Source organism: Paramormyrops kingsleyae, chromosome 8 (assembly GCF_048594095.1).
Source record: "Paramormyrops kingsleyae isolate MSU_618 chromosome 8, PKINGS_0.4, whole genome shotgun sequence".
NCBI lineage: Eukaryota > Metazoa > Chordata > Actinopteri > Osteoglossiformes > Mormyridae > Paramormyrops > Paramormyrops kingsleyae.
Genome location: NC_132804.1, coordinates 30,433,960 through 30,448,101, shown reverse-complemented (window position 1 = coordinate 30,448,101; position 14,142 = coordinate 30,433,960). Strand labels below are relative to the sequence as shown.

The 14,142-nt window shown below is 50.7% G+C and overlaps 1 protein-coding gene across 3 annotated transcripts in view; it reads right to left on the bottom strand.

Moving 5' to 3' along the window:
• The window catches only part of LOC111835931 (nuclear receptor coactivator 3-like), a 35,512-nt gene that overhangs the window by 2,341 nt on the left and 19,029 nt on the right, over window positions 1-14,142 (bottom strand). Inside the window, exons 3-21 of one of the 3 annotated variants that reach the window (XM_072715645.1) lie at window positions 13,384-13,544; window positions 11,987-12,087; window positions 10,915-11,089; window positions 9,130-9,309; window positions 8,956-9,042; window positions 8,730-8,870; window positions 8,114-8,261; window positions 7,217-7,812; window positions 5,913-6,751; window positions 5,701-5,815; window positions 5,230-5,421; window positions 4,726-4,959; window positions 4,511-4,625; window positions 4,197-4,368; window positions 3,384-3,689; window positions 3,136-3,237; window positions 1,986-2,244; window positions 777-960; window positions 119-296 (exon numbers count right to left, since the gene is read on the bottom strand). In XM_072715645.1, coding sequence (XP_072571746.1) covers window positions 119-296; window positions 777-960; window positions 1,986-2,244; window positions 3,136-3,237; window positions 3,384-3,689; window positions 4,197-4,368; window positions 4,511-4,625; window positions 4,726-4,959; window positions 5,230-5,421; window positions 5,701-5,815; window positions 5,913-6,751; window positions 7,217-7,812; window positions 8,114-8,261; window positions 8,730-8,870; window positions 8,956-9,042; window positions 9,130-9,309; window positions 10,915-11,089; window positions 11,987-12,087; window positions 13,384-13,544 — 4,285 coding nt within the window. The remainder of the gene's footprint in view (window positions 1-118; window positions 297-776; window positions 961-1,985; window positions 2,245-3,135; window positions 3,238-3,383; window positions 3,690-4,196; window positions 4,369-4,510; window positions 4,626-4,725; window positions 4,960-5,229; window positions 5,422-5,700; window positions 5,816-5,912; window positions 6,752-7,216; window positions 7,813-8,113; window positions 8,262-8,729; window positions 8,871-8,955; window positions 9,043-9,129; window positions 9,310-10,914; window positions 11,090-11,986; window positions 12,088-13,383; window positions 13,545-14,142) is intronic. The other 2 variants (XM_072715646.1, XM_072715647.1) reach the window with 2 other exon arrangements.

The following is a 14,142-nucleotide window of genomic DNA, read 5'->3' as shown; positions in this document are numbered from 1 at the left end:
ACATGACAACAATAAGGCCACATTTCCCTGGGGACATGCATCCCCTCCCTTAATGATTTTAATGATCCAGAGAATGTGCCTTGATGGGGTGGGGGGGGGTTCTGAAGGGGACACCTACTTGTTCGGGACCCATCTGCATCCTGCCCATGACCATAGGGTTCACGCCCATCTGGCCCGGCATCTGGCCCATGTTGGCAGCGCCGGCGCCCCCGCCGCTGGGCATGGAGCCGTTCATCATCATGCCACCATAGGGCGACATGTTCCCCTGCTGGCCAAACTGCTGCTGAGGGTAGGAGCTGCAACGGGAGGAATCATTGTGCAGATTAGGCCCCGTGCGGGTGAGTAATACTGGTCTCGAGGGCAGGCGGGGGGGGGGGGGGGGGGAGATGCGGGGGGGACTTCTGGCACAAACAGCAGCGAGGCACTTAAAGTGCAGAGAAACAGACATGGCATGCAGAACAAAGTGCAAAGACCAAAGTACACACAGTGCAAACCAATTAAAAAAGTACACAGCACATGAAGGACAACCTGGGAAGGATATAAGGAAATTAATGAATATAATTTAAAAAATTAATGGGAGGTATATGGGTAAATACACACAGACACACACTATTTCCCCATGTACCACAAAGGTAACTGAACTGCTGCTGTATAAACACTGAGCCCAAGATATGTAACAGAGCATGTGGAACAAAAGGGGGATTTTCCTCAAGTGAGGCTTCTTCTCTGGTAGGACCTTAAAGCAGGGGGCACCGTGGCCACACCGCGATACCTACTTGCTGCGGACCATGCCCCCCTGCGGTGGCCAGCCCTTCATGTCAGCTGCCTGGTATATGGAGCCTCCCTGGGGGTGCTGCTGCATCATGGGGTTCTGCCCAGGACCCATGTGGCCAGGCATCATGTTCCCAGGTGGGCTGCCTGCCGACTGGGCGAACGACGGCTCCCCCTGCTGGCTCATACCTACAAATGTCATAAAGCAAACTGTTAATAATAATAAACATTGATGGTGATGGACAAATTTGTCCCTCTCCATTTCTATCAGTCAGCAAGCTCATAAAAATAATGGTATGAGTTGCAGTACCATTACAACACTGATACACACACACACACAGTTTGTAATTATATCTTTGTGGGGACTCTCCATTCATTTCTATGGGGGAAAACTCATCACAACATGACGATCTTAACCCCTACCCAGCCCTCACCTTAACCATAAGTAACCAAACAAAACACAAGACTTTTGGCATTTTTACTCTTTTGATTGCATTCATAGATCTTCGCGGGGACCTAAAAAATGGTCCCCACAATGTCAAAGAACAGGTTTAAACCTAATCCACACACACACACACAACGGGCCCCATTGCCTGATCCTGTTCCTGCCCATCAGTCAGCACTGGCTCCGCCCCTGCCTGTGGCCCAATCCCAATCCTGAACTCTCACACTTCATTGACTTCACCTGGTAAATGATTCGGGAAGAGAGGCTGCAAGGACTCAAAATGGTTCCTTATCATCATGGGTTTGGGACTTTTTATTTCAAGATTTGCACCTTCTTCACGGCCAGGACATTTACTGGACAGACTGCCTAATCTGAACGTGTTCCAGGCTCCGTTAATTGTGAAGTGTAAATTGGAAATTGTAATTTATTATTTTTTGTCAAAACAGCATCATTCAGCAATAAACTAAAAGAAATGGTTTGTTTACCATCCATGCTTCTGGGCCTCCTCTGATAACCCAGTGTTTGTCACAACACTATGAACTGTGGAAATTTCCTCAAACACAATCTGCAGGAATGCAGACTTATGGAAAGTGTGCATAAAGGAATCAAAATGTTTGTGAGGGTGCCTTCATGCACATGACGATCTGACAGTGGGACAGCCCTAAGACCCCAAGGGTGTGGACATTGGGATTGGGCCTGTTAGTCAGCGCCGGCTCCGCCCCTGACTGCCAGTTGGTCAGTGCTGTTTTGTGCTGCCAGTGGATCTCACCATAGTTTCCTCCATATGGGTAGGGTGGCTGTTGCTGCTGCTGCCCCGGTTGATTCATAGGGGGCCCCGCCATGGGGTGGTCCATCCCTGGGGGGGCTGTGACGTTGGGTGGGGGACTGAACCCCCCTGCGACGGCGGCCTGCTGCTGCTGTTGTTGCTGCTGTTGCTGCATGAGCATCATCATCCTCTGTCTGCGCAGCTGCATGTTTAACATCTCCCTGTTCCTCTGCGCCACCATCTGCGCATTCAGGAAGCCGGCCTGCCAGAGAGGGATGGGGTGAGCAGTGGAGGGGTGTGGGTTTAAGGCAGCTGCCTGTACTGATGCTGTCTTCTACCAATGCTGTTCACAGTCAGAATGGTCTATTCAGAGATAATAGTGAGTTCGGTCTAAGTTAATGACAGTGTCTGGTGAGAAAACAGGTACAGGCCTGTAGTTTAACACCAACCAGTCTGGTCACGTAACAAAGGCTGCTGGGGGCACAAGCTGACAAAACACTGCAATGCTCACACTGTGATCTCCGTGGAGGAAATGTTCTCAATGTTTTTTTGCACCTCGAAACAATTTTTACCATGTGAGCTCAGTCGAGACCCTACATCAGATACAGGTTTAGATTAATGCTATGAGCAAGCACGCAGTGCACTCTGCAATTTACGCCAATCAAAGCCTATAGCACAAATCTGATTGGATGTGCCAGTGAATTTTAAATTAAGAATATGTGGTTTGCTGGAGTGTTCAGTAGTCTTGCGCGAAGCATTTGCAGACCCAAGACCCATTTATATAGGTTAATTCTAGGACTGGGGCTGGGAAATCTGATCGTGGATCAGCGTAGGAGCTTGCTGGTTTTAATAACCCGGCGCGCCCCATGGGTCAGCACACGGCCCCCCTGACTGCTGCCAGCTTGTTCGTCACACATCCCAGTGACACACGCAGTGGTTCACTGACTGATCCATCACCACGCGCATGTGTCACATCCCGCACTGCGGTCCTGTCTATATCCTTGACCAATTCACAGAATGTGACCATGAGACTCAGTTCAAAGGCCCTCCGTGGATGCAAAGGAGAGCTCACAGCTGAACAGAATTTGATAAAAACACACGGTGTGGCGTTTGGCATGAGGTGCTTAGATGCGTGCAGCACGGCAGCACTCACCTGGCCGCCCATGCCGGGCTGCATGCCGGCCCGGAGCCCGGGGCCTCCTGTGGTGGGGCCCTCCATCTTCATGGCCAGGCCTTGCCGGGTCTGGTTCATGAACTGTGACAGTGGGAGCAGCAGCAGCACACGATAAACATTCGGTCGCCGCTAACGGCCCAGCCGCCGGCTCACAGCCAGGACCCCTGCGCACCATCTCCATCCCGCTATAAATGTAAACGAGTGCGTTTGTGTGTGAGGGGAGTCACCTGCTGTCCCTGCAGTCTCTGCTGCAGTTGCAGGCGCATTGGCTTTGTGGCACTCATCATGCGAGGCCGTATCATGCCAGCACGGGGGGGCACGCCTGCCCCGGGGAAGCCACCCTGCCCTGCCATGCCGCCCATGCCCGGCCCGAAACCCTGCGGCTGGCCGGGCGCCGGGCCGCCCCCGTAGGCGGCCTGCATGGCCATTCCAGGGCCGCCTGGGTAGCCCGGGCCGTATGGCGGCTTCTGTTCCATCACTGCAGGCGACTCCTGGCCAGGGAAGGGCTCCAGTGGCTGTTCGGACCCTTGACCCTTGATTGTGGGGGGGTGGGTGTAAGTTAACATTGTTATCTCTTATAGATGAAAATGAGGTTCTGTCACGGGTGAGTATCAAAACATTCATTCTACAGATCAGGACATTGACTCTTTCACTGTACAACCCGCCATGCGATGCCAATTATCACTTACTACGGAATCCCATGTAATACTTTCCCTGACATTCTTTGTACTGTTACTGGCTATTGTCATTTGTTATGGGTCCAAGTAGCAAGAGCTGCTGGATACCTATTATTTTTGTTTATTGTTATTTTCTACTAATGTCCAAATTGTCTTTTCTGCCATCTAAATCCATCCATTCATTATACGGTGAGCTGTAGACACACTAATAACACAAAACGGGTAACAGCAACAGTGCTGTTCAGAATAAGTCTTTATCACACTGAGGGGACATTCGGTCCGGACAATGAAATATATACATGCCCCCCACCCCCCCTCCCCCCTCACACACACACACAAAACCAGTGCCTCACGTCCTCGGACCTGGCTGACGAGGTCGGGGATGCCCAGCGCACGGTCAATCTCCTCCAGCGCCATCACATCTGTGTTACTCAGAAGACAGTCCAACTGGTCCAGAAGAGCTCGCTCATCACTCTGGCCCTCGCCGCTGCTAGGGGGCACTAGGAGGTCATCCAGGGGGCTGCCAAACTGACGCCTGAAACACAGGCAAAGGAGGTCACACTCACATACTAGCAGATCCTCATGGACAACACATACTCGATGTCCTTCCGTTCTCCCCGTTTAATGCTGAAGAACACCACGGTGCCCCCTTGTGGATCATTCCGCCATGGACTGACCTTCCCCGGTTGGCCTGCGCACCATGCTCCATTCCCACTGATCCATCTGGCCAGGAAGGGGAGGGACTGGGGCCACGCTGTGGTCCAAAGGGACTCAAGCCCATGTTGCCATCACCTGGACCGACAGAACAGTCAGGATTGCCGTGACACACACACACACACACACACACACACACACACACACACACACACACACACACACACAGACCACATACCAATGTCCATCAGCTGCTGCTGCAGCATTGAGCGGGTGGCAGGAACACTGTTGGACCGTCCGACCAGGGGCCCTCCTCCCATCATGCCCTTGGGGGTGTAATCCATGCCAGGTCGTTGCATGGATGGGTGACCAGCAGAACCCACTGGACTGCCACTAGATGGCGGCATGCCCCAGTCCACTGAGGACCCCATGGGTGATCGCTGGGGACCCCCCATCCCCCTGCTCATCAATCCTGTACGGAGAAATAAGACCAGTCTCAGGGATCACCTACTGCCTGACCACAGCAGCTATGGGAAATGTAGCCTGCTGACACTTTGGGAGTTTAAAGGTTCCAGAATGTTCTAAGCTGCAGCATCTGTGCAGTTGTTTCTTATTTAGGACAAATACTAAGATCCAGAGTCCCGGGACAAGAACACTAAAGCTAGACCCAGCAATACGTCATCGAACCTTTTGAGGGATATTAGACATGGTGCCCCTATCGTCATCAGCCGGAGACACCTACCTGCGTTGCCGGGGAAACCATCAGCCCCGCCCATCGAGCCCACACCATCTGCACTCTCCTGCTTGATGGGTACGGGACAGGGGGCGCTACGGCGACCCGGCAGACCTGCGCCTGTGGCGGGCTTTGCATCCATAGACAGGGCTCTCTGGAATGGAGCTCGAGACCCTGAGACCATACTCGGACTCCTGGCATCTGGAAGCAGAGAAGAGCCAGCCTCAGGACCAAAGCTGCCCTCAAAGTATGTCAGCATTCTTAATTACGCTCAATTTGCTTGGGCACACAATCATCCAATAAGACGCAGGCTTTCCACCACCGATACAGCAGCAGAATCCAAGACGCTACGGAAATTAAATCAGTAACCTTCAGGTCTTGTGACAGTGGTCTTTACGGTTAATTAAAAAGGCTCATTTTCAGCTGCGACATGCAGCACTGCTGTTCACCTCCTACATTCACCTCCTAAACCCAACTTACCGTGGCTGTTGTCTGTGCAGCTGGCCTGCTTGCCCCCTCCTTCACTGCCCCCTCCAGAGGTCTCTGGGAAGAAGCCAGAGCCGGACCCTCCAAGGCCGCCCAGGATGGACTCCAACTGGAGGGTCATACGGGGGACACCACATCAGTCACAAAACATGGGGGTGACTGGGGGGGTCACGTGTCAGCCGGCGGGGGGAGCGGTTCTGCGTTACCTCATCAGGAGGTTCAGCCTTGATCTTGCCCTCCGGGCCCTCCGGGCCGGCCTTGTTCTCCAGCTCCTCCATCTTGGGCTTGGGCTCGATCTTTTTGGAGTCGTCCTTGAGGAGGTAGTGCAGCAGCACATGGGGCTTCTCCTTCTTAGGGCTGTGCTGCTCCTGCTGTTTCACACCTCCCACCCCACCCACGCCTCCCTGCCCCGACTCTGCTCCCCCCGGCTCCTGCGCACCCATGGCCTTTCCCGTGGCCTCAGCGGTGATCCTGGCCACCTCATCAGGGGTGTTCCCATTTTGGAGCAGCTTGTGGAGAATTTTATGCTTCTCCTGCAGGGGGTGGTTAAAGTGGGCAGAAGGGCCAGTGGTGGCGGCAGAGGAGGAAGAGGAGGTGCCACCTTGACCCGGCGGCCCAGCCCCAGCTGAAGAGGAGGAGGACACTGAGGCAGAGGGGGGGCTTGCAGCTCCTGTCATGCTGAGATCCTCAGTAGGGGAGGTGAGGAGCTGCAACAGTTTTCGATGGCCCTTGCTGTCCGGCAGCCGCCTGGCTGGAGCTTCAGCACCGGCTGGTGCTGCCTCACTGGCCTCCCGGTGCTGGGCCGCCTGGCCGTCGGGCCCAGGGGGGGGCGTTGGGGCACTGGGGTGTGGTTCGGGGCTCCTGGAAGCCCGGCTCTGCTGCGGAGGGGAGGCGCTGGTGCCAGGTGAACCATCGTGCCTGTGGGTGGGTGGGGTCAGTGACGAGCTGCCCACCCCCTCGCTGATGGCCTGGAGGGCGTTGAGGGAGCTGCTGGAGAAGCCACCCGAACCACCAGTGCTGCCCGGGCCTAAGGGGGAGTGTAGACCTAAGCGGGCACACACGTGTCTCAGTGCACACGCGGGTGCCCACATGCATGCCCGCCCACATACATGTTCACGAGTGAGACAAAATCCTGCACTACTTGGGAAAATTGCTCTCACTTGTACCATCTATCATCACAGTCCTTTGGCAGGTTAAATTTGGAAAAACTGCTACCATAGCAACATAAACATGCTTGTCTATTGCTCATTGCTGATATCGCCAGTGATTACCACTGGCAGTAGCCGTCCTATGGCTGTAACATTTCTGAAAAACGTTTTTATTAGTTGTATGCTGATGAACGTCACCTTTACGGAGCACTAAACAGAGGGAGAATGGGGGGGGAGGGGGGGATTTTCATACGTATTATTATGTGAATCATGTTTATCTAGCTCTACGTCCATCTCACCAAGCAGAACTAGACACCAGACACCACAGGTTAAAAGCTGGTATATCAGCTCGGCTGACGTACCTCCTGGCGAGAACTGGCTGGCTCCAGTTTTGGGGCTTCCACGCATTCTTGGGGACATCATCAGGCTGGGCTGGGGAGCACTCATACTAGGGCTGCTTTGGGAGGGGCTGTTCATGCCTAAGCCATACCCCCCACCTGGAAAGGGGGGCAGCTGATGCTGCGACATGCCGGCTTGGTTCATCTTACTCATCGGAGTCATCTGATTCATCAGATTCATCTGACTGGCGGGGTTCACCGAGTTCATCTGGTTCATGGTGTTCATGGGATTCATTGAGTTCATCTGGCTCATGTGATTCATGTGATTCATCTGACTCATTGAGTTCATCTGATTCATTTGATTCATCTGGTTCATTTGATTCATCTGGGGCATCTGATTCATCTGCGACATTTGATTCATCTGATTCATCTGCATCATCCGGTTTCCACCACTGCCGTACATGACTCCGCCTATCTGGCCCTCGTTCATGCCGTAGCCCCGGTTCATACTCATGCCAGGGCCGGCTACAGGGGGCATGTTCACCTGGGTCTCTGTGTTGGCATTTCCCATGCCCTGTGGCCTCATGGCAGTCTGTCCAGAGCGGTAGCCATTCTGCTCCCTGTGACAGAGAAGAAAACATTAGCGCCGATGAGCCTCCTCATTTTCCTTCATCATCACGTTTGGAATACCTATCAGCCAATGGTTCGGAGTGGACTGATGTTACTTTTTAGTAACAATATTGGTGGAGATCCGTTTGATGTCTCAAAGAATAGGCTGGCAACCCCCAATGATACGGCCTCAGAACTTATTCTGCCTACTGTTACAGAAACACATAATGTGAATGACTGCTGGGTTCTGATTCATAGAATCATGGTAGATACTTTTTGCATTGGACTGGACTGGGGGAACCCACAACCTACCGGTGCAGCATGTGGGTAGAGATGAAGCCTTGTGGCTCACTGGTCATCTGATTGCGACATAAAACACTCTTGGTTCGCGCTGCTACCATGGTACCATCAGCCAAGGTGAAGCGATACGTTGGGGTCTCTGCCTGACCTTGCATGTATGCTGAGGACACAAGTGAAACGCATGCTGGCAACTCAACACAACTGAGAATGAGACATCAACAAAAATAAATTGGAAAGAAATTCATTGCAATTAGCTTCAGTGTGCAATGTAGAATAATAGATGAAGGAGTTTGCGTGTTTTACATGTTTCTAGATTGTGGGAGAACCCAATGCAAACCTAAGCGGCAATTAAGCTAACTGGCATTTTTGTATTTTCAATGGTACTCGTGTCCTGTGATGAACTGACTACTTGAAATAAACTCCAGGTCCATGGTAATACTACTCAGGACAGGAGGATTGAAGATGAATGATGAAGTTACATATGAAACACCTTTACAATTACAGTTCTCCTGGAATCAGAACCTGCTGTGTTAAGTTTGCTAAGCCAAAGAGTCACGGCGAAGCAGCAGCTGAGCGAACGAGCAGTGCAGAGGCCGCTGAGGGCCAGCGCTGGGTGGGGCACAGCTACCTTCATGATAGTGGCGCTTGTTGGACCATGGCTGGCCTTCGCTGTGGTACAGGAACAGCTGGAGGCACTGGCGCAGAACGTCGTCCCAGCCGGGTCGCATCGAGGTCCGCAGAGTGCCAGGGGAAATATGGACCAGATTGCCTGCATGACAGAAGTAGAAGAAAGTCAAAGTCTCTAGGGGGCGCCAGAGGTCTGGGGAGCGGTGGCAGTGGCTGGCAACTTATACCTGAAAGTTCATGCCGGGTCTCGAAGGTGTCTGAACGCTCCACCGCAGTGATGCGGCGCGCCACGCAGATCATGCAGGACTGCAGGTCTGCAGGCAGCAAATGCAGAACAGGTCAGATCCCACAGCTCCCGTGACACCAGACATAAACACCTCCCCCGAGTTGGGTGCCCTTACCTTCCCCCTCCTCCATCATGGCACGGGGCTGACTGAGGGCAAAGCACTGCATGGTCTCATACCGGGGGGGACTCTCTGGGCCCTGCTCGGGGGGGCCGTGACTGTATTTCACCAGCATGCGGCAGTTGAAGGTGTGGCTTTTCTGCCGGGGGGCTTCACCTGCCCAGGACACGCCGTTCGCTGTCAGGGGAGCGTGAAGTCATGTGTATATGTGGACACACACACACACACACACACACACACACACACACACACACACACACACACACACACACACGGCAGGCCATTAGTCCTCCTACGGCTGCAGAAAAGGCAGAATCTCTGACACACCCCATCGCTGAAAATCTTTGCGACAGCCTGTCTGGCGTCTGACAGGAACACCATGCTTATCCCAGGGAGTCTGACATCCTCCCCCCCCTTTGTGTAATTAAGGAGCAGCAAGCTCCCATCACACCTACAACCAGCCCCCCCCTCCCCCACCACCATTATGTCAGTCAGCTGACAATTATGTTTTCTGCATCTATGATACTTGTAAAATGTTTTTAATCTATATTTCTATATCTTCCTGGAATGAAGGCTTTGCTCAAGGTTATCATAAGCTCGCCCTGCTGTCGTGTTTTTCACTGTGTTTCCCCCACCATGTTTTGTGTGACAGTAACAGCCAGATGGCGCCCAGCACAGGAAGTAATCATGAGCACAGTCTGCCCTTAAAGCGACCTTATCTGATGTGGCATGCTACGATTGGTTTAAATGCCAAGTCATTTGGTCAATAAAGATCACACACAGCAATGTTTTCAGCAATGGCACAGTTTAGAATTTTTTCAATTCTGAAATGTGACCACGGGGGGAAAATAAGGTGAAGAAGTCCACCAAAGTTTTAAGTTTTTTGGTAGAAATTTGACAGCTGTGACCTCATCTTCTTGCCGCTTCTCCTGATTGCTATGGGCTGACTGCAGCAGCAGGCTGAGCAGGTCACACCAGACACTAATTTATTATGGGTGTTCCCCAGATGTTCTCAGGAGACCTGGGAGATGTTATCCCTACAGTGTGTACAGCTGCCCTGGGGGCCAATCAGGTGGGAAGATGCTGGAAATCACCACAGCTGACTCCTTCTGACATGAAAAAGCATTAGCATTAGCTCAATTTCGAGGTCCTGCCAGATATCTCACCCCGTCACGGAGAGTGAGCCCAGCAACCCTGCGGAGACACCTTATTTCAGCCACCTGTACATGCTACCTTGTTCTTTCTGTCATTAGCCACAGCTCATGACCATTTGTGAGAGGGACAGAGATAAACCACAAGCCTTGGCTGACCCCACCATCATTGATCCCTTCAGTCACTCAATCAATCTGCCTGTCAATCTAACGTTCATAAACATGATCCCAGGGTGATCTGGATCAAAGGAGCAGTCCACTTTTCTGTGAGAGCACCGTGGCCTCATTTTCACTCAGCACCAAATCACTCAAGAACATCTGGAGGTCCGGGTCAGATGAGGCCAAAAGCATAATACCTGAAAAAAATCAGGATTTCATTTCTAGCCCCAACACCAGACTGCCGATTAAAATCATAAACAGGAGAAGAGACTAGGATCATCCTTGGAAAAGGCCAACGCCCATTGTAAACAATTTCAATTTTGTGTGGACAGTTGCATTTGTTCCAAAGCGATCTTCGAGCAGTTCAAGTAGTCAGACTGCCCATATTGGGTAAGTGAGCACAGCTGTCTTATTAGGGTTCCAAAATGTGAAAGGTTAAAGGTCACCAAGTCATACTGCAAAGGACACCTACCATTGGACTTGGGCAGGTTCTTGTGGAATTCCTCACGGTCGTCCTGGTGGAGGATGTTGTAGACGGTAGTGCCAATCAGCTCCTCCTGCTTGAACTGCAGGTACTGAGTCACATTGTCTGACACAAACACCACACTCCCCTCCCGGTTGACCACGAAAAGAAAGCCATCCAAAGCCTGCATGGAAGACAGAAAGACAGGGGGCGCCACAGTCAGACCAAACATGGGCCGGCCCACATCACAGCCAGTGCTAGTCTGCCTAAGCAGACTTTCCTGTAATAATGCAGCAGGTTCCTTAATTAGTGGGTACACAACTGTATTCTGTGCTTGGTGTTACGTGAATAGCTTTTCATATATCAAGTTCAAATGGTGTTTTGTGCAGCTCCTGTACCCATATCCATCTTGCACTCAAGCTCAGCCTAGCAAAAGTTGGCTCCTTGACAGCTGTATGCTTGTCATGTACCATCTCCTTCATTTGTGTGTCAATTTGTTTAGCAGACACGATTGTCCAAACGTAAAGGCAACTACTTAGCACCACAGCACCAAGGTAGCTAGCTGTATTAAAAGCTGAGCGAAGCTTACATCTTGACATCTACAAAGAAAAATCTAAATTTAACTATTTGCATGCACAGTTCATTCAGGGCAGCCAAATTAGTAGAGAGCAGGTACGATACCTGCACAATTAACAAGAGTTTTTCCCCCAGAAATCACTGCCAGTGCATCTACTTATGGTACAATTCCAGCAATTCTGCAGCTTTCTTTTTACTTGCCTGGCAGACCCTTACACAAAGTGACGTACCACGGAAAGTGCAGGTTAGGCCTGTCCTTGGAGCAATTGGGAGTTAAGAGCCTTGTTTAAGGACCTTGCTCAAGGGTCCAAAGGTGACATGACTTTTCAACCCAAGGGATTTGAATTGGTGACCCTCTGATCACAATAACCTAACCCACTGAACCCCTGCTGATGAGGTAATGATTGGGCAGCTGGTGCCACACTGTGCTTGGTGACATCCTACAGCTTACACTCCCTTCACTCCGTGCAGTGCCGTGACTTGATGGTGCGACTACCACACTCACCTGCAGCAGAAGCGGCCCCAGGTGGTCCTTGTCGATGACTCCCTGGCCTGTGGAAGAGACGTCGGCCTTCTGGACGTCATCATCGCTAGAGCAGGTTTTTCCTGGGAGTGGGTGAGGAACGAGTCACCATATGCACAGTGCCCAAACTGTGTCTGAAACACCGGTCATAGCTTGGTACCTGTATCGTCCCCTCAGTTCTCAGATATTCACCATTCGTCACCTCGTTGTAATAGTAAGAGTATTACTATTATTGCACTATTCCTGCCTCTTTGGCCAAAATGCCTATTTTAGTAACTTCCAAAGCGTTTCATTCTATAGGTTCGACGGGAACAAAAGCAAGGTGTACTGAGGCTCATGGCCACCAGGAGGCAGCATCACGTAACTCAGTAATGCAGAGAGCTGTGCAGTGATCAAAATAGGCAAAGGACATTGACCCCTGCAGAACAGCAGTGCTTGAGGAGGAGGGGGGGGGCTCTTCTAGCACCTTGCTGAGGAGGACAGACAGCACACTTACAGGATGACATGTAGTGCTGTCATTTGTTTCTGACAAAGGGAACCGCAAGTGGAAACAAATAATTGGCCGGAATGACATGTGTTTTTTCAAATGTTTCAATGTGAATATAAGGGCAAGAGAGCGGTTTCAATTTTCACTTCCCGAAAGAGAATGTCAAAGCTAGGTGTGGCCCCACCCACTTCCTGTTGAGAAGGTGAATGTTCTGAGAAGTGACATCACTTCCTGGCTGGTGTCACCAGCTGATCCAGCACCAGTTGCATAAACAAGTTTCAGAATTGGGAACGAATAATAAATAGATAAAAATCACAAGTGCAAAATGTGGTTCTTGTATTAAAAAATGCTCACTCATTAAAGGACAAATGGAAAAAATATAAAGATCTGCAAATTCTATTTACTTCTAAGAAAAACATTATTTGTACTTTATGTGAAAGAGGTATTTTTTTCCCCAAATGAGCTTATCAGACTTTTCTTAAGCACAGACACAAACCAGCACTGAGGTGAGACAGGCAGCTCTTATCGATATTCAGCAGAGGAGGAACACTGTGGCCAAGTACACTTCAGACAAATAAAACAAACATTTCTTCCCTTCGCAGAAGCATTTCAGGTCATTCAGCCTTTGCAGTACCTAAGATTTCATCATGGTTAAATCACTGTACAAGACAAGCCTTTAAAGATACACCCTTTTTGTTTTGAAGCTCCTATACAGAGTACGGAAATCGCCACCGAGACAAGACTTATGACTTTAAACATGAACTCGGATCATTTAGCAGGTCACAGGCATTCTCCCTAGGTCACTGATTCAGCTCGGCGCCTGATCTTCACACGAGCTGGAGTCCCAACCTGCAGACCAACAAGATGTTGCTGGGGTGCAGAGAGGGCCCACCTTGTTCTTTGATCTGCCGGATCTGCCGCACCGTTTCCCGGAGGATGGCGCACTTGTCCGGTTTCACGTTGAAGCTGTCGATGTCACCGAGGTTGGCTGAGATCAGCTCGGCCAGTTCCTCGATGTACTTGCTCTCCTGCTCCCTCCGGCGCTTGTCGCATCTGCATGCGGCGAGGGGGGGGGGGTTCATGTGAGGGCTTATGCGCTAATTAAAGACCATCCCAGTTATGAAAGAGTTCTGGGAGTTCTGGAAGAATTCTGCTTAAAAAGGCCTCAACACTTTCATTCAAGTGGTTAAAGGTTTTTCTTAAAAACAAAGGTCCGTCCATCCATCCATCCATCCATCCATCCATACCACTTATCCAGCACAGGGTCACAAACTAAATTTGGAGAGCAGTGGCAAGATTTGAACCCTGACCCATGGAGATGTGAGGACACATGCGGTCTTGACAAGACAGCTCTTGCTAACCTGTGTTCCAAACTTGTGACACAATTAGGGCTGTCAATAACGACTATTTTTCTATCAAAATTAATCTAGACTATTTTACAGATTCGTTGCTTAATCCAAACAATTAGTTTTCTTCCTGAAAATAAAATTGAATACTTCATTTAAGTGGATTTCATTTTTGCAAGAACAAACTCTGTCATTGCAGGGCTTTAGATTAATGAGAGGCATATTGTGATACCCAAAACTTAGTAATCTGTATTAATTCAGTGTATCCTTAAGTTTATTAAATTCAGTTATCAGAGCACGTGACA